General features: G+C 38.7%; 1 protein-coding gene across 1 annotated transcript; it reads left to right on the top strand.

Annotated features, from left to right (window-relative positions):
* Positions 1 to 5595: 5595 nt before the first annotated feature.
* Positions 5596 to 17538, top strand: rab18b (RAB18B, member RAS oncogene family). Its single transcript, XM_085254094.1, has 7 exons — positions 5596 to 5801; positions 12674 to 12729; positions 12832 to 12893; positions 13849 to 13921; positions 14057 to 14175; positions 15377 to 15443; positions 16059 to 17538. Exons 1-7 carry the CDS (start codon positions 5734 to 5736, stop codon positions 16229 to 16231), a joined length of 618 nt encoding a protein of 205 aa, XP_085110220.1. The 5' UTR covers positions 5596 to 5733; the 3' UTR covers positions 16232 to 17538.
* The last annotated feature ends 1454 nt before the right edge of the window (positions 17539 to 18992 follow it).

The following is an 18992-nucleotide window of genomic DNA, read 5'->3' as shown; positions in this document are numbered from 1 at the left end:
TAAGCTAAATATGTTGGTAATAATATGTAGATCACAATGACCTCACTGAGTACTTGACGGTTTCCAGTATGTTAGTACAAAGTTCAGTGTGGTTATCAGTGCCAATGACAGGTTATGGACAATGAGGATATAAACAGATGGGAAAAAGACGCTCTTTCTCTTGTAATCTTATCAGTCAGATGACACACCTCATATAATTAACCCAGCAATGCAAATGCATCATACTCGATGCATGAGTTTTTCAGACTACTTTTAGTTTACCAGCACAGCTTAAAACAGTGTGATTTCTCTCCCCTCAAAACGCCTAAATAATTTGCACAAAAGCAAATATGATACAAATCCAAATTCATATATGTAAATTTATATTTAACACCTTTTTCATTTTCATTTTTCATTGGCCAGGTTCAAGAAACACCCTAGTTTTTTCTTTTTTCTTTTTAAAGACGAATTTTCTGACTATTTCACAGTTCAAGCATCACAGCGTTAACTGCGGCAAACGCAACCCGTTATTATTCCCCCACAACCCTCGGGCGATACCATGTCATGGTTCGGGTAACGTAAAGGTTACACAAAGGAGGGCCTTTTAGGATTGATGGAAGGAAGCCGATGCACAAAACAAAGACATGTTGTGCTCCATTATGTGACTCTTTATTTAGGCACTTGAAAGGTAACCCCACCTGAAGGCAGTCATTTCCTGTGGTTGTGGTTCCATGCACTAATTTCAGTTCAGCCTGAAGGGTAAGCTGGCCCATAGCAGAGCAAGAACATGTGTGTAAATACTAGAACTAACAAAATCAAACATTTAACTGTTAAGATCGGGAGAAATCCCAACAAACAGGAACAAAGATGCATTATTAAAAGCTTTTATTAATAGCTTGTAACAGAAATTAGTTTCCAATCTTTATGTTTAACTCACTTGTATTTGACACTAAATGCATTTGCCTTGATCAGCTTTTCAAATCCTGGTAGCATTTAGTTGGTTTTAGGGGATGCTCATTTATGTAAGTCATGAATAACTTGCATAGTGTAAACATATATTTGCATTTTCTTATTATTTCTGACCAAACACCAATTAAATGAAGTAACGTAGGTGAAACTCACTCTAGAAAAACTAGATTATTGCTTCTTCTCTGCACCACCCCTGCAAAAAATCTTGAGAACCCCTCATTTCTTTATATTTTAATTCAAAGGAGTTTTAAAGTGCTCTTGAGCAATAGTTCACCGGGATTTCTGAAGGTCTTTCAAATTGTTTATTGTTTGTTAAACGATATAACACTGGTCTATGGATCATAAACCTTTAAACCTTTAAAGGTCATAAAAAAGCATAAAACTAACTTAAGTAAGCAATTTTAAATTGTTTGTCTAGGCACTTTGTTATAAGCTGCCTGTCACAAAAGCCATGGGAACATCCACAAAATGAAGATAGCACAATTATGACAGACATTAAATATTATTTTGAAAACTCATGCAAAGACACCAGATAGGACTTGAGAGATGCATCCCACACTGCTAATGAAACGGTGTGGAATAAGTTTGACAGAGAGCAGAAGAAAAGGCAGCCAATATCCAAAGAAGAGCTTTGAATGTCCTCCAAGAAGCCTGGGGAACTATTCGACTACTTAAAGAAATGACAAGAGAGCTGCTTCACAGAGTTCAGGCTGTGTTGAATAATAAAGTTCAAGGTTATTGGAAACGTACAGACTCTGATTTTTCTTTATATTCTGTATTTCCTTTTTTTTTTTTTTAATTATATTTTTATTGAAAGAAAAAAAAAAGGGACTTATTACAATAAAGTGCATTGACATTGTTTAGTCGAGAAAAAAAAAGGAAAGGAAAAAAAAATAAAATTAACTCATTGGCTTGACAATGTGTTACATAATGCAGCATGTTTAACTTATTTACAAAAACTACATTAGGTACATATTATGAAGTTGAGGGTCAACCTAACATTGTACGATACATGGGAGATACACCAAAATACACCAATTCAGGGCTGGTCTTACCTAAATTCAGGGCGGATGGGGGACACAAAACTAATCCATTTATTCCATATTTTGTAAAATTTGTCTTTCCGAATTTTTAGAAGGAATGTCAATTTTTCCATTTTAAATATTTCGAAAACCACATTAAACCAATCCTCAAGTGTTGGCGGAGTTGGATTTAACCACTTTCTGGTTATTGATTTTTTGCTGGCCGCTAATAACGCTTGTAAGAGTTTTGTGTCCCCTCCCCGGACCGAGTCAGCAACCAAGCCCAGGTACAAATTTACAAAATTGATGTCAGATTTTATCTTAAAAACCTCACACAAAGTCTTATGGATTCCCAGCCAGTAGTTTTTTAAGTTAGGGCAGTCCCAAAAGATATGATAATGATGTGCCTCTTCTGATCCACATCTTCTCCAGCATTCTGCTGTCCCATTTTTATATTTAGTCTGATGAGGAGTTTTAAAAAATCTAATAATGTTCTTCCAACAGTGGTCTCTCCAAGATAGAGAACTTGTTGAGTACCAATGAAAATTACAAATCCTCTCCCAGTTCTCGTTTGTTATACCCATCCCCGATTCCAATTCCCATTTAATCTTAACATTTTGAGTAGTATCCTTCCTTGCTTGAAGGAGCACATCATATAGTTTGGAGATTGCCTTTCTCAGGGAACTATCATATGCTAATTTAACTATCTTAAAAATTTCTGACTCGACCATATTCAGGTTTGAGATATTGCAGTGTTTATTAAAGTAATCCCTCATTTGAAGAAACCTGAAGAAATCTACTTGTCTTAAGCCGTTTCTTATTTGTAATGACTGGAAACTCTGTAGTGTCCCTTTATGTGTGAAGGAATGGAATGTTGTTAGTCCACTCTCTATCCAAGACTGAAATCTATTATCACTTTCATTTGGTTTAAAATCTGTGTCATAAGCACACCATCTAAATACTTTTAATATTCGTTCACTACCACATATTTCAGTCACTTTATTCCATATTTTTAAAGTGTGGCTAATCCATGGTCCTTTATTTTTTAAACGGTCTGCCAATTTTTTTATCCGCAATTGAGGCTTGTAGTTGGAATTTAGGGGTTGTATTGAATTCTATGGATTTCCACTTAGCTTTCAAACTCGGGTTACACCATTGCAGCAGGGGGATGACCTGAGATGCATAATAGTAGTATTGTAAGCATGGAAGCGTTGCCCCCCCCCCCCCCCCCCCCCTTTTGCCTTGCTTAACTGTAAAGATCTAAATTTAATTCTTGGTTTTTTCCCATGCCAAATAAAGTGCGAAATCCATTTGTCCCATTCACCAAACTGTGTGTGACTTACTTCAACAGGCAAAGTTCTAAATAAATAGAGGAGTCTTGGGAGTACATTCATTTTCACTGCTGATATCCTTGAGTTTAAATTTAAGAAAGGCACCAAATTCCACCTATCTAAATCAAATTTTATGGCCTGTGACAAGGGACCATAATTTACTTGTGATAGATTTGAAATATTCTTAGTTAGAATTATTCCCAAGTATTTAAGTGTTTCAGCTTCCCAATTTATATTATAATTATCTCGTAAAGTGTTAGATGCTGTATAGTTTAGTGTCATTACCTGTGTTTTGTTTAGGTTTAATTTATAACCTGACAATTCCCCAAAAACAGATAGAGAGGACATCAACTCCTCAAATGATTCTTCGGGTTCCTTCAAAAAGACCAAGACATCATCTGCAAACATTGCAACTTTTTGTTCTTCCCCAGCAACTACAATACTTTTAATTTTGGTATTGTTTCTTATAAACTGACCAAGGGGCTCAATATAAAGTGCAAATAAAAGTGGTGAGACTGGACAACCCTGCCTGGTCCCTCTTTCTAGAGTAAATGATTCAGATAAATCTCCATTGACTTTCACACGAGCCCTTGGTTTATCGTAAAGGGATTGTATTATTAAAATTAATTTATTGTGAAAACCAAAAGTCTTCAGTACCTTATAAAGAAAAAGCCATCTGACTGAATCAAAGGCTTTCTCAGCGTCCAGTCCCACCAACATTGCCTGGACCCCATCTCTGTTTATTTGTTCAATAACATGTAGGGAACGCCTTATGTTGTCCATTGTTTGCCTTTGTTGAATGAAACTGCACTGATCCAGGTCTATTATGTCAGGTAAGATTTTTTCTAATCTTTGCTGTAAATAGTTTATAATCCAAATTTAATACACTAATGGGTCGATAACTGCTACATTCTGTCCTATCTTTACCCTCTTTGGGAATGGTGGAAATAACTGCTTCCTTCCATGAGGGGGGTAATTTACCCTTTTGCATGATCCAGTTGAATGTATTCAATAGAGTAGGAAGCAAGTCCTCTTCAAGGTTTTTATACCACTCTGCAGTGTACCCATCCGAACCCGGGGTCTTACCTACTTTTAATTTAGATATTGCCAGGTGAAGTTCTTTGGTTGTTATTGGTTGGAGTAAACTTTCGTTTTGGAGATTCGTTAAAATTGGTAGTTTTAATTTGTTCAAAAAATTATCAATTTTTATTTCATCCGTTGTTTGTGGTTGGGTATACAGTTCTTTATAGAACGACTCTAAGCTCTCTTGAATTTTCTCTAATTGATTTTCCATTATCCTTGTTTGAGGATTTTTTATTTTAAAAATTGTGTTTTCCAATCTCTGTTTACGCAGTTTATAGGCTAAGACTTTAGAGGATTTGCTTCCTATCTCATAATATTTCTGCTTTAAAAAAAAAATTTTTCTTTTGAGTTTCTTGTGTATAAATTTCATCAATTTCGACCTGTATTTTTTTTATTTCTTTTTTTTTCTCAGAATTACTTTTGTATCCATCTTCCCGTTGTAGTTGTTTTAACTTTGCCTGAAGGTTGACAAATTTTTGAAGCTTTATCTTTTTCAGATGGGAGGTCATTGAAATTATTTTTCCTCTCATTACTGCCTTTAAGGAATCCCATAATATGATTTGCGACACTTCCCCGGTATCATTTAATTCAAGAAAATCCTTTATTTCTTCTCTTAACTTTTGTTTTAGTATGGGATCGTTTAATATGGTTGAATTCAGTTTCCACAGCACCTTCCTTGCTTTCTTCTCTAAACTCAAAGACAGTGAAATAGAGCTATGATCTGAAAGATCTATCGTTTTAATTTGACATCCCTTTACTCTAGTACAATCATTACTGAACATAAAGAAATAGTCTATTCTAGAGTATAGGTCCTATGGGGGCAGGAGTAGTGGGTATAGTCCCTGCTTTTAGGATGTAACTCTCTCCAAACATCAATTATCCCCAATTCCTCCATATATATGTATATATATATATATATATATATATATATATATATATATATATATATATATATATATATATATTCTGTATTTCCATGTATGCTTGCATATTTCAATAAACTGCTGCAACATTTTCATAGCATAATACAAGGAAATTAGAACCTTTATCAGGAGAGCTAATATATTTTATACAAGTTCTTTGCCACTTTAAATAATTGTTAGAGAATCTTCATACTTAAAAACTAAATAATTTAGTATCAACATAATAATAATATTTTTTTGTGTTTCATTTTCAAATCTCTCGAACACCGGTGACGTCGCGCGTCGCACTTTGGCCGGAAGTTGCGTGAGCAGTAGGCTATCATCGGAACTGATAGCCGCCTGCTATCCTAAAACACAGTAAAAAAATATCTGTAAAATCGTTTTTAGTTAATTCAGAGTCAAAGGTAAACTAACTCCAAGACAAATATGGACGACGATGTGTTGACGACTCTGAAGCTGTTGATAATTGGTGAAAGTGGCGTCGGAAAGTCCAGGTTTGTCTGTGTTTTAGCGAGCTTAGCAGCTAGCCTGTTGTGAATGTTGACATTGTTGTGTAAGTTTCTTTCTCGCTGCCCAGTGTTCCAGCTTAACTGGTTTTCATGGTGTCTGTTGATGCCAACATTTCAGCCTGTATTCACAAACTTCAGATGTTCCTGGTAACAGATTAGACACATTTCTGAACATTTTAGAAGTAGATTTGAAGTTTAAAAAAAGACATATGCTCGGGGGTTGCAGTGAGATTTGGCAGGTTAGGGGAAAACTACAAATATCTTACATAATAATGTCTACTCTGAGCTTCAGAAGGCTTTCTTTGTGTACTGGGATCAGCTGACCTGTCCTATTGCAGGTTTGGATTTTTTTGTTTAGTTTTTTCCCTTTGTGAATTTAACCAACTGTATTCTACAATATAAAGGCCCACGTTACAGGAGCCTTGTCTGCTTCCAGCCTCTAGCCAGTATAAATGCGGAATTTGCAAGTGTTGATCAGCTCAAATCCAAAGTGATATCTCCTTTGAGAACCAAACCCTATTATACAGCAGCTGCATTGAAATGCAAATGAGCACTCCATTTTTTGAGTGTTATTTCAATTAATTTCAATTTAAAAAAAAAAACCGATTCAAGTACATAATATTAAGTTAAATCAGATTTTTTTTAAATCACCTGACTATGCACACAAGTAAGGTTTTACAAGATTTTCACCAGGAGGCCATACTTTCAACACTCTCAGGAACTAACAGTTCAATTACGTGTTTCTCTCTGATGATATCTGTGTTTTTACTCGGGAGCTAACCTAGCACAGTCTGCCCTGCACCAGTCCAGCACCCATTACTGTAAACAGCACCACAGCACTGCACATAGCCCCAGTTTAGCCAGCACCTACTGGTCAGTATAAACTCTAAATTGCCCAGAATTATAATCTTATGATTATGAATTTGCTTCTAAAAACATGTCAGAGTATTTAATGTATTCAGATGTATCCAAATAAGTTCAACAGCACATCATGTATAGATCCATGATTTGATAAAAAAAAAAAAAAAAAACTCAAACAAAACAATTAAACTTCTTGGAAAATGCATCCACTGTGTCATTAGCTTGCAGCTAGCAGTAGGGGTGGGCAACAATGAAATCTCTGACGACATAGATTCCAAAGAAATTCTGAACGTTTTATTGATGGTTGTAAAGTAAATGGAAGGCCATCTTTTTCCAACAAACCGCTGTCACTGATAAACAGTAGCAAATGTAAGCACAAAACTAGGGCTGGGCAGTGTTTGCCTTTGTAGCTCTTCAGGAGCTGCACAATATGGTCACATATTAAAAGAAAAAAATGTTTTCTACCAGAGATGACTTGGGTGTCTTGGGTCAGGCTTTTTAACCAGTTGCTGAATAATCAATTCTCCAGAAAATAGCGTCACCATTCCCAAAGGACCCACCAACCTCTCTGCCCGAACAGTAGGAGTAAATAATAAATAAATATTAAATAATATAGATTTTTAAATGCAACTTTATTCCTTAATGTTTTTTCTCCTGTTAGCAGCAAACAATTTTACAACAGCTTTATTGTTTTATAAACAATAGCAAGACACTGACTCGGTACTCACTGACCTCATATCAAATTTGTACTAATTTTGAATTCTGTTTTTGTATTTAAGCTTTACTCTCAAACCATAAACAGCACTTAGTCTGCAGCTGAAAGAATACAAACTAAAACTGTTGGGAGCAGGTAATGTCCAAAATCATCTGGAAGCGCCATGTTTTCACAGAGTTTTTTATTCACGGCAGTCTCTGCTGGGGGAATCTATCTTATATGTGCAAGTTGTTCAGAATCAGAATACTTTAATAAACCCTAAGAAAATGATGTAAGCCATTGTTAAGCCATATCTTAGTAAAATCAAAATTGCAAAATGCAAACTGTGCGTCGCATTGTTAGGGAACTGTCCGTGTTTTAATTTGGTGATTTAGAAATGTTGTTCTACATAATTCTAATCTGCTGATTAGTCTGTTTCACACTGCTGGAAACACAGAACACACACTGAGAATACCTGTTCAGTCAATAAAATTAATTTCTCTTTGGTCTGCGACAAGCGGAAGCAATTTCCACGTTTCCTTTGTTATGGTGTGGGACTTTAAACCTTAATATTTAAATAGATTTTTACCACATTTTTACCACGGTCTGATAGCGACAGGCCGTGGTAAATATGCAGTGCTGGTCCTGTTGGACATGACTGCTGCATTTGACACAGTGGATCACGATTTGCTGATCTCCCGCTTACAGCACTGTGTGGGAATTTTTGGTTCGGCACTTGTGTGGTTTAAGTCCTATCTTTCAAATAGGACCTTTTGTGTTAAGTTGGGATCCGCTTCATCCTCTGTGGCTCCTCTGCTTTGGGGTGTGCCTCAGGGATCTATTCTTGGGCCATTATTGTTTTCACTGTACCTTTTGCCTCTTGGTGCGATTTTCCGAAAACATAAAGTGTCATTCCATCTATATGCAGATGACTGCCAGCTTTATTTACCTTTTAGTCATTCTGATAGTCTCCCAAGTCGACCTCTGCTTGACTGCCTTAGCGATGTTAAAGCATGGATTGCAAAAAACCTTTTAAATTTTAATGATCGGAAGACAGAAGCGATCTTATTTGGCCCAAATCGTTTTTTCTCACGCTCCAGATGTTGATCTTGGAGCTTTGACTTCCCAACTAAAGAATTCGATCACAAATCTCGGAGTAAAAATTGATTCTGCACTTACCTTTGATGACCACGTAAACGGGGTGGTAAAATCAGCATCCTATCACCTCAGACGTTTAACGAAGGTTAAGCCCTTTCAGTGTTATTCATGCCTTTATTACTTCATGTTTAGATTATTGCAATTCTCTTTTAATAGGGGTTGGGCAGGGCACTTTGTCACGCTTGCAACTAGTGCAAAATACTGCGGCACGATTTTTAACTGGCAGAGGGAAATTTGACCACATCACTCCGATTTTGGCCTCTCTACACCGGCTTCCAATTGAATTTAGGATCCGTTTTAAAGTCCTTTTATTGGTTTTTAAATCTCTAAATGGTCTGGCACCTGTTTATTTGTCTGAAAATAAAGTGCCTTAACCTTATTATGCGCAAAGCAATGCCAGACTGTTACCTCCTATTAAGTATGAAGCTGCCAGTGCTAAAATGCAATGATTGCTAGTTAACATGGGCTCAATGAGCAGCAGGTGTTAATCAGCTGACAGTGTGAACGAGACAGAGCTGCAGACTAACAGGAGAGATGAGGAAAGTGCACAAGTTCTATTAGTAAACGGTTGTTTGAACAGGCTGTGAATGACGCAGGGCTGATGATACTCTGGGCACAAAAGGTGTTATGTCTGTCAGGTAAACATGCGTAGGCCAGTGTGCACTAAAATACCATTACAGTTGCACAGAAGCTTCTCTTCAAAACACAACGAGAAACTGCAGGTGGCCTTAACCTACCACTGCACCCCTGGCAGAGCGAGAGGCTTGTCTGTCAATTAGATCATGAAGTACAAAGTATTCATGTTTGGGGGGAAAAGTAGTTAAAATTCTGGTGCCTTTACAATCTTTTGGCATGTGCCCACTTGTCCTTTAAATCATTTTCTAACAATTTTAAGTCAGTTAAGTTACTGTTAAAATCCATGTTTTCATTTTTGTTTTTGTAATGTTACCTTTAGATCAGGGGTCGGCAACCCTAGGCACGTGAAGGGTTAACTGATGGCACGACCATAGCTGGACTGGCCATCGGGCATACCGGGCATTTGCTCAGTGGGCCGATGGTGATTTTTTGTTTTTATGGGCCGATGATTTTTATTTATTTCTTTATTTGTAACGGTATAAGCAATGAAAGGTGGTGGACTGGCCAGATGCTGGCCGGTGCGTAAAAATAACTCAGTTGTTTGGTGGCTATGGCGGAGCTTCCACAGATTCAGTAACATTAGCAAGTGGTGGAGGCCAGCAGGTGGATGAAGGAAAGGGGAGGCAGGAGGAGGAGAGACCCGAGGCGGCCACCGGTCAGGTGTCAGGTGAACTGAACTTCAGGTGAGAAGTTATGACCTGCAGTCTATCTGGGTCAGATATGAACCAAGTTTAGGTGGAGTTTATTTTCATGTTGCTGACTTTTTACAGTCAGTTACAATAACTCGTACTGCGTACTAGCTAGCATGACAGAGTTTCTATACAGCTGGGTGGATGCTATGATGTTACTGATAGTGAACTTTATTTTATTCATAAGGTTAGTTAGTAGAGTTGCCAACCATCCCGTATTCAGAGAAAATATTATGTGTTTCATATTGAGCTGAAAAGGAACACAGTTTGTCCTGGACTTTAGCTAGAATGAAAAAGACACAAAGCTGGAGTTACTCTGTGTCTTTGCTGCACAGCTGCCTCTTCTTCTCTCATTCTCTCCCCTCCCTCTCCTGTTGCTACTTCAATCATGCAACTGATCAATGATCAGCTGATCGGCTTTTCTCTCTTGTTTCTTTACGCCAGAAAGAGGAAACCGGCAGATGTGGCGCTAAACAACAGCAGCACGTTTAAGCTTGATCAGCTGTTGTTAGAATTTATTTAATATTACCTTCTAGTATCAGCTGATGTTTGCTGGAGCCACAGCTGTAAAAGCTGCTGGTCATGATATCGGTTTGGATACATGAGGGAAACATGAAGATGAAACCAGGAGATGTCCTTACTGAATCATCAGAGCTGAACAGGTGATGGAGAAACAGGTTTACCTTTTAGGTGACATGAATGAGTTGAAGGGAAGTTATGAACTGTTTCTGAGAGACAAATAACACCAGGATCCTTTTTTACGTAGCTGACAGCTGGCAACTGTGCAGGGGCGGATCTAGCAAAGTTTTGCCAGGGGGCCAGGTAGGGCATTAGCAGGGAAGGGGGGCACAAAGAAATACTTTTCTTTCTTATTCGCATTTAAAATGTCTAGCTTTTAATAAATAATTATCTGAATCTTAAACCAAAGTTTTTATCTGATGTAAAATGTATAGAAATCATACATATACCAACAAGATTGTACATCACTGTCACAACAGCATCTGTTTTCATTCAAAGGCTTTATGGCTTTTCCTGTAATACCTGGTGGGCCGGTCTCTAGTCAAAATGCCCGAGCCGATTTTTTTTGTCCAGCCCTGGGCACGACACGCAGAGAATTAATCTGAGAAGGTGCAATAAAAAATAAATGGCTGCGCCAGCGCTGCACATTGCAAATTAGCTCGCATAGACACATTAGTTGTGCTGCTTCTTAATGACGGTATCTTAGCTAACAACCCCAACTACCAGATTCAACTTGTAATTGGCTAAAAATAACTTAGCCTACCGGTGAGAGGGACGTTGTTAGCTTTCCACATTCCGACACTTCAAAAGCTTCAGGAGATTTCCGCTCAGCGCAGCATCAGCACCGCGGAATTACACGGATACATCCGTAGACTCGAGACAGAATTCACAATGCTTTTTTGGGACTTTCAGGTGTATGGACCAATGTTTTCTTTTCTGATCAAACCAGAAAGCTTTAATGAGCAGCTGGGTTTGTCTTGCATTAACTGGCTGAGTTAATGCCAGTTAATGCAACATCGAAGCAGCTGGAATCCACAGCTGTGTGTGTTCATGCAGCTTGCATTATCACCTGCTGGACATCATCCTGACAAGTTTAACTGTCTTCAGAACATTGCAGAGGCCTTATTGACAGTATTTGGCTCTGCATATCTGTGTGAGCAGATTTTCTCTCACATTAAGAGTGTCCTCAGGTAGCCGTCTGAATATTGGACACTCGGAGACCTGTGTCTTGTTATGGATAAAAAAGTGTCTTTTTTTGTTTCAAAATAGCTGATAACTATTCGCCGATAGCTGCCAACATCTGCAAACAAATATAATCCTATAAAGTGGTTCTATATAGTGTGTAATTGTTAATATAGAGTGTTATTAAATTTATTGCTAATGCAATCATATGGCGCATTGACTTCTGAGATGGCACTCATCATCAGAAAGGTTGCCTACCCCTGCTTTAGATTATATTATATTATATAGGTCTCATGTTGGCACAGATCGTACTTTGATCTCAGATTACTGCCTGAAATTTACAGCACTTATTTACAACTTAATTGAAACAAATTAGTCTTTGAAAAAGCTTACATACTTCCTTAAAAATGTTTGAGCTATTTCCATCCTGACTGATTCCCTGCTCCCTCTTTGTAAATCACCTCGTATCACTTTGATCAGATAAGTTGACCTGTTGAAAATGGCGACTCTGGATGCAAATTCTTGAACACAGAGACTGAAAAATATAATGAAATCTCGCCAGTTAACATTGAAACCACTTAAGTGTTTTTGGTCTTTTTCTAACCGTTTGCTTGAAGTATTTGCTGCTAACAACCCTGTAGTATTGCTAATCTTAAGGGCCTTCCTTTACACACAGACGTAGAAAATTTGTTTGAATGTTTCGTGAGCTACACATATTCTTAATGCAGATGCTCACACTGTCCATTTGATTTGATAGGATTAATTTTTTTTTGCTGCAAATAAAAAAAATCTTATCAATCAGACCGCTGCATTTGGCAACGAGTACGTCTTACTTCAAAACATGTACCGGTACTTAATTTGGAATTTTGTGTTGCAGGTTTAAATTTTTTGTTTTTTGCACCTTGCCCTGTGTCTAAAGGCCTTTACTCCTGCAGTTTTAAAGCTTTCCAATATTTTTTTTTGCTGAAAGGTGTCAAGCGCTGTTAGCATTTTCAAGACCATAAAGTTATTGCGATCCTGTGGCCCTGCTCGAGGGAAACCTGTTCAAAGCTACGGCTAGCTCACAATAGCCTGTTGTACTGGATGAACTGCTCATTTCCATTTTATCTTTATTACAGTCTGCTCCTGAGGTTCACAGAGGATACTTTCGATCCAGAGCAGTCTGCCACAATAGGTTTTACACACTCACACACGCACACACATATATGAAAACTACTATTGATTTTAAACTTATAACTTAAAGATTTTTTCTTTTTTGTCTCTTATAAATGATCAGGTGTGGACTTCAAAGTAAAAACACTTGCAATCGATGGAAATAAAGCTAAGCTCGCCATATGGGTAAGACAGAAGTTTTTATTCCTGTTGTCTACATTTCATGTTTGGGGGGGAACACGATGAAGTAAAACGTTTCTCCACAAGATGGTGACATGGTACAGCCAAAATTGAAGGACGTAGGTGGTATTCCCAGTATCCAGTAAAACCATGCTATGCACAATGAATCCATAACCTAAGCCCCATACAGAGAAGTGCTTGAAATTTCTTTCTAAAAAGTTATTATTATTGATATTATTATTTTATCTGGTCTCAATAAGAACATGTGTGGGAGGTTTATAAAAATTGGAAAAACCTAATGGCCTCTGTTTTTATGTGATGAGGGGAAAAGTAAGGTTTATATTGCATCTGTTGTTAAAAATAATGCAGTGTTCTTGGAAAGCGTTGTCCCGGGCATTCACATAGACGTTACTGTAACACAAAACACCTAGGGTACCATTGTCCCATTCCCTGTATGACTCCAACTCTTTCTCCCAATGGCAGCAACACATCAGGCCATGCCACAAAAGGGAAAAAAGACACAGAAAAAAAGATCAGAACCAGCTCTGAGACTTGGTCTCCAAACTATTCACATCCCAATCAGATTGAGCATCTGCCAGAATCCATATGGACCCTGTCCTGCAATCACTGGGACCTAAAGGCTTTGTTGTCAACCTTCACAACTAGAAGACACACACGGGGTCAAAGGTGGAATGGCAGCAGATCAGGGATTTAAAGAGTATTAGACAGTTTTATTGTGGTCCATCACTTTATATTAATAGTGTTGTTTTCCAGTAAAACTTGATAGAAAAAAAAAAAAGATTAATTGTTCCTGAGGCAACAGCAAGCTCACATTGTGACTGTCCGAGTGGAACTTATCAGAAACACATGGTCTGTGAGGTCGGATGCTGGGAATTGGCTGCTGTGCCGCTGGCCTTAAAAGTTTGGTATCAGAAATCTTTTGCCGCTTTTATTTTCGTAGGACACAGCTGGACAGGAACGGTTTCGCACTCTGACACCCAGCTATTACCGCGGCGCACAGGGAGTCATACTTGGTAATTACCTGTACTGCAACATAAATCAAGATCAAAACAGACCGATACTGGCAGTTGCATCTCTGTCAGTGCTGTTATAGTAATGTAATGATTTTCTCCAGCTCCTTCTTACTCGTCACGTCTTTCTTTTTTCAGTGTATGATGTCACAAAGCGTGACACGTTTACGAAGCTCGAAAACTGGCTGAACGAACTGGAGACCTACACAACACGCAACGACATAGTGAAAATGCTGGTTGGGAACAAAATTGATAAAGTGAGTCACTTTTACAAATCCTTTTACATTGCGCTCTGGTTTTATGAATCCAGTTCATCCTATATTGTTTAATAGTGCATTTTGTCTGTGAAGGTTCTCAGTCATCCAGGTCATCATAGTCTAAGGAGCTGGGAAAGAAAAGCGTCTGGACTTTTTAAAGTTTCCTCGAAGACATTTCACCTCTCGTCTGAAAACCTTTTTCAGTTCTAAGAGCAGATGGTGGAGATTTCCCACGACATCCCAGTGTTCTTCAGACCCAGCCACACACTCAGACAAAAACTGGTTCATCCCAAACACAAAACTTCCAAACACATACTTAACAACGTAATATATGCTGCACAGAACAGCGAGGAATGCTCAAACCTTTACATTGGAGAAACCAAACAGCCACTTCATGAACGCATGGCACAACATAGAAGAGCTACCTCGATGGGACAAGACTCAGCTGTCAATCTCCATCTAAAAGACAAATGTCACTCTTTCGAGGATGCCAATGTTCACATATTGGACAGAGAAGACATATTGTTTGAAAGTGTGAAAGAAGCCATCTATGTCCACTGTGAACGACCATCTTTGAACAAAGGGTGGTGGCTTACGGCACCAACTGTCTGCCATCTATAATCCAGTTTGGAGATCCCTTCCCAGACACCTTAACGCCCCCTCACATCCTGGCCTTCTGACCTCAGTAAGGCTACGTCCACACTAATGCGTTGTCGTTTGAAAACGCATCGTTTTCTCTCCGTTTCGGCCTCCCGTCCACACTGAGACAACGTTTTCGCTGATGGAAAACGCTCTCAAAAACGCATACATTTCAAAACAGAGCTTTCGCGGATCAGTGTGGACAGCAAAAACGCAGACTTTTGAAAACGATGATGCATGTTAGTCATATGATGCAGTCATGTGACCACTTCACATAAGATAGCGGAGGGCATTATACCTCTTGGAGACACTCCCATAGGGCTTAAAATCTGGGACTCTTCACCAATTACCCCTTAGAACTGAAGAAGCTTCTCGGATGAGAGGTGAAACGTCTTCAAGGAAACTTAAAGAAGTCCAGACGCTTTTCTTTCCGAGCTCCTTAGAATAGTGCATTTTAATGAGTGTTGCTTGTCTTGTGTTGTACTTTTATGATGCGTACACAATTCTCCCTCACCATTCGGGCAAATGACAAATGTTTATTTATTTATTTTTTAATATTCAGGACGACCGCGAAGTGGACAGAAACGAGGGGCTGAAGTTTGCTCGGAAACACTCTATGCTTTTTATCGGTGAGTTTCTGTGTTCGAGTAACGTCAGGCGTGGCCGGTCATGCTCGTTTAAAGTAAGAGAGGCATAAAATGTAACTTAAAGCTATTAGAATTTACCGTAGTGCTGCTTAAAAGTCAGGACTGTTAGTGCACAGCTGGAACAAGCCAAGACATCATTGAGTTAGTCATGCGTGTAGTTCAGATGAGATGAGCTGTGCTGTTTATACTGCTCGCGCATTTCTGAGTCTCTGCTGTTGAGAGACGCGGCCACTCAGACGAGCTGCATTATGATTAAAATCTAGCCAGCTTTCATTTATCAAATCCATGTCCGCACGTGTTCCTGATTCTCCTCTCCAATCTGGCCCTCTCTGGTAAATTAGGTTAAGGTTTGTGCAGAGTTTCCATTTTAGAACGGCTAATAAGGGGTTTTGAAAAGGGCAGGGCAAGAAGAATCTGAAGCTTTCATCTGCAGCAAGGATGTCTTCATCCTGATGGATGACTTCTGCTTTTATGAAGTCATTTTATACTTTATTAGTCATGTTTGTCAGCTGACTGATATGTTTAGTTTTGGTAGCATGCTGGAAAATGCTCACATTTACTTTATTTACTGATCTCTTAAATTCTTCCCTTACACAGAGGCCAGTGCAAAGACCAAAGATGGCGTCCAATGTGCCTTTGAGGAGTTGGTAGAAAAGATCCTCCAGACTCCGGGGCTCTGGGAGAGCGAAAACCAGGGTCAGAAAGTTCGGCTGGGAGACCAGGAGCATGCCAGGCCTGGGGCGTGCGGAGGATACTGTTCCATACCCTGAAATGAAAAAGCACAGACGTGAGAGGACTGACTAGTGACGGGAAACGGAGAGTGAGCGAGAGGTGGAAGTGGATGAGCACCTTTTTATTTGTCGGGAGTACGTCAGTCGGTCGAACAGACACTGCTGTTTGCACACTTCCTTTTCCATCACTTATATATCACTACTTCCTGTTTAAAAGAATCACGCAGAAAAAGAGCCTCGTGTTTGAGGTGGGTGTTTTAAATTAACCACGTGGAGTATGAGTCTGTCATCCGAGTATGTATGGTTTGAATTTATCTTGGTGGCTCAGCTGTACATTAAGACTTCAGGTTACACAGTTCTTTCAGCGTGGACCGATTTTGTGGTTAGAATAGACAGCCTGTCAGATTTTAATCTAATAAATTAATTGAAGTCTCCTTCATCTCTAAACAAATCTCACCTTCTATGTAGCTGCAAAGTACAAAATCTTCTGCCATACATATATTAGGAAGCTTTATTAAACGCATACTATAGCATTGGATTGAGGATTAGGGTGGGAAACATCCAGGCTAATGCAGGTTTTCATTTCAGTGCACATGAGAACACTGTGAATTCTCAAAAATCTAACCTTTTCCAATAACACCCCAACCACCACCCAGTTACTGACATCAGTTTGTCTTTTCTGTTCACTCGTGTGTTGTCTGTTTGTCTATTATGTCGATTCTCTGCTTCAGACTATTTAGATGCCTTCAAACTAATTGATTTCCTGTGTTTATTCCTTTTGGCGTGAAAATGTGCAAGAAAAGTGATCAACTTTGTCTTGCAGGATTTCCTGTAACCGAACCCATCTCTGTCTTTGCATGCGTGATCTGGACGGTAACTTCTAGAGCTACAAGTGTAAAGTTTACAGTACCACGAGCTCTTGCAATAAAATGTACCTTTTTATGCACTTGAGCTCATAGATTGTTTTTTAATACTAAACTTTGACCTTGTGATCTTGTTTTCGCATTTATTTTGAAGGATTCATTTAGTGTTGTCCAAGTTTATTGAAGGTATTTCATACTTAACATAGCTGTGTTCTTTCCCATCTTCAGTATATTATGAACTTGATGTGTTTTTGCTATTTGTTTCTGTTTTCTCGATAAAATATTATGTTGAACTCTTCGCCCTGCTACACCCTTTCTCTCTCCCCCCGCTCCCCCATTGCTTTTGCTGTGCATCTGTTTCAATCATATAAAGTAATATGTTAAATCGATATCTGCCTTAATATCGAGATGCATTTGCTAGAGTTATGGTCAATTAACGTTTGAATTGTTTCAAACTGAAATAAATGACAAACCTCAAGATGCCGTCACTCGTGTCTGTTGTTTAATGGCCCTGTGGGATCTGCCTTTTAGTTTCCGTGTTGTGTAGAAGCCCACCTAATCAAAAGCAGGTTTACAGTGGAAACTTCAAGTGAGGCGCTCTTTCCATAATACTTTGTTGATGACTAGCCTCCTGCACATGTAAGACTGAAAACATTCCTTGCAACAAAAAAAAAAAAAAAAAAAAAAAAAAACAGACCAAAACTGGGACGTGTGGAAAAATCCAGTTAATCATGTTGTTTAAAAAAAAGAAAAGTTCCAGTATGTGATTACAAGCTTGATGTCAGGATGTCCCCAGATGCAACAGGACGAGACCTTCTTCTGAAGCCTGAAGGGTACTTGGTATTTCCATTATTTATTTTCTGCAGCTGATCGTGTGTGGAGGAAATAGAATTCCTGAAATGTCATTCAATATAAAATAAATTAAAAACATTTGTGAATGTTTCATTGTGATCTTTGCTGTTCCAGGAAAATGAAAAGGTTGATTTTTAAAACAGAGAGCACATCTATTGAGAGCAGCTTACGTTATTATTCCATGACACCACAGTGGCAATTCCATTTGAAACTTAACAAAAACCTTACATTCGAGCTGCTTGGGTGGGGTCTCTGTGTACATTGCTACTACAACATTACTATCTCTCTGTAAATAGTTATGGGGATTTGTTAGCTATAGAGTTATATACAAATTTGTTGATGGGAAGTGGTGCTATATAAATAATCTCAAAGGGCTTCATATTGTAAGGTAAAGAACCAACAGTAATATAAGCCCAACAATCACGCAAACCTCCTATAAGCAAGCACTTGGCGAAAGTGGGAAGGAAAAACTCCCTTTTAACAGGAAGAAACCTCCAGCTGAATGTGGCCCAGGCAGGGGCACCTATCCATCACAAATGTTGGCAGTGAGGGGAAAGAGAAGAAAACACAGAGACACACTGGGTGATGTGTTTCTGGTAACTTGTTCAGTGTCTGTTCTTTTAGCACAAACTAGCATCTTTAGGAAATCATACATGATCAGCTCTTTGGATGCTAAGCTCTTCCTTGTTCACTAAATAGCTGCTATCCATGTCTAGTGTGTGGCCAGTACTCTTCAAGAACATCTACTTATGGTTTGGCTAAAACACTGAAGACATGCATCATAAGGTCAAAAACAATGAGTTAAGTGAGTTCAAAGAGCTCCAAATGCTGTGGTTTCATCACTCCGAAAACACGCATTCACATCAGACAATGGAACCATTGTTTTTAAAAAAGTATTAATATGGCAGCTCCAATATGTCTGTGAAGGTTCTCAGTCATCCAGGTCATCGTAGTCAAAGGAGCTTGCAAAGAAAAGCATCTGGACTTCTTTAAGTTGCTTATTATCTTGCTTATTCGCATGATAAGGTGGGGCCAGGTTTCACAATGAACTCACCCGAAACTCTGGCTGATTGGGACCCACACCC

Source organism: Mchenga conophoros, linkage group LG18 (genome assembly GCF_057382185.1).
Source record: "Mchenga conophoros isolate Kocher_MC1m ecotype Shallow Benthic linkage group LG18, M_conophoros_male_GT1.1, whole genome shotgun sequence".
NCBI lineage: Eukaryota > Metazoa > Chordata > Actinopteri > Cichliformes > Cichlidae > Mchenga > Mchenga conophoros.
The sequence above is the reverse complement of the archived record's forward strand: the minus strand, read 5'-3'. Positions and strand labels throughout refer to the sequence as shown.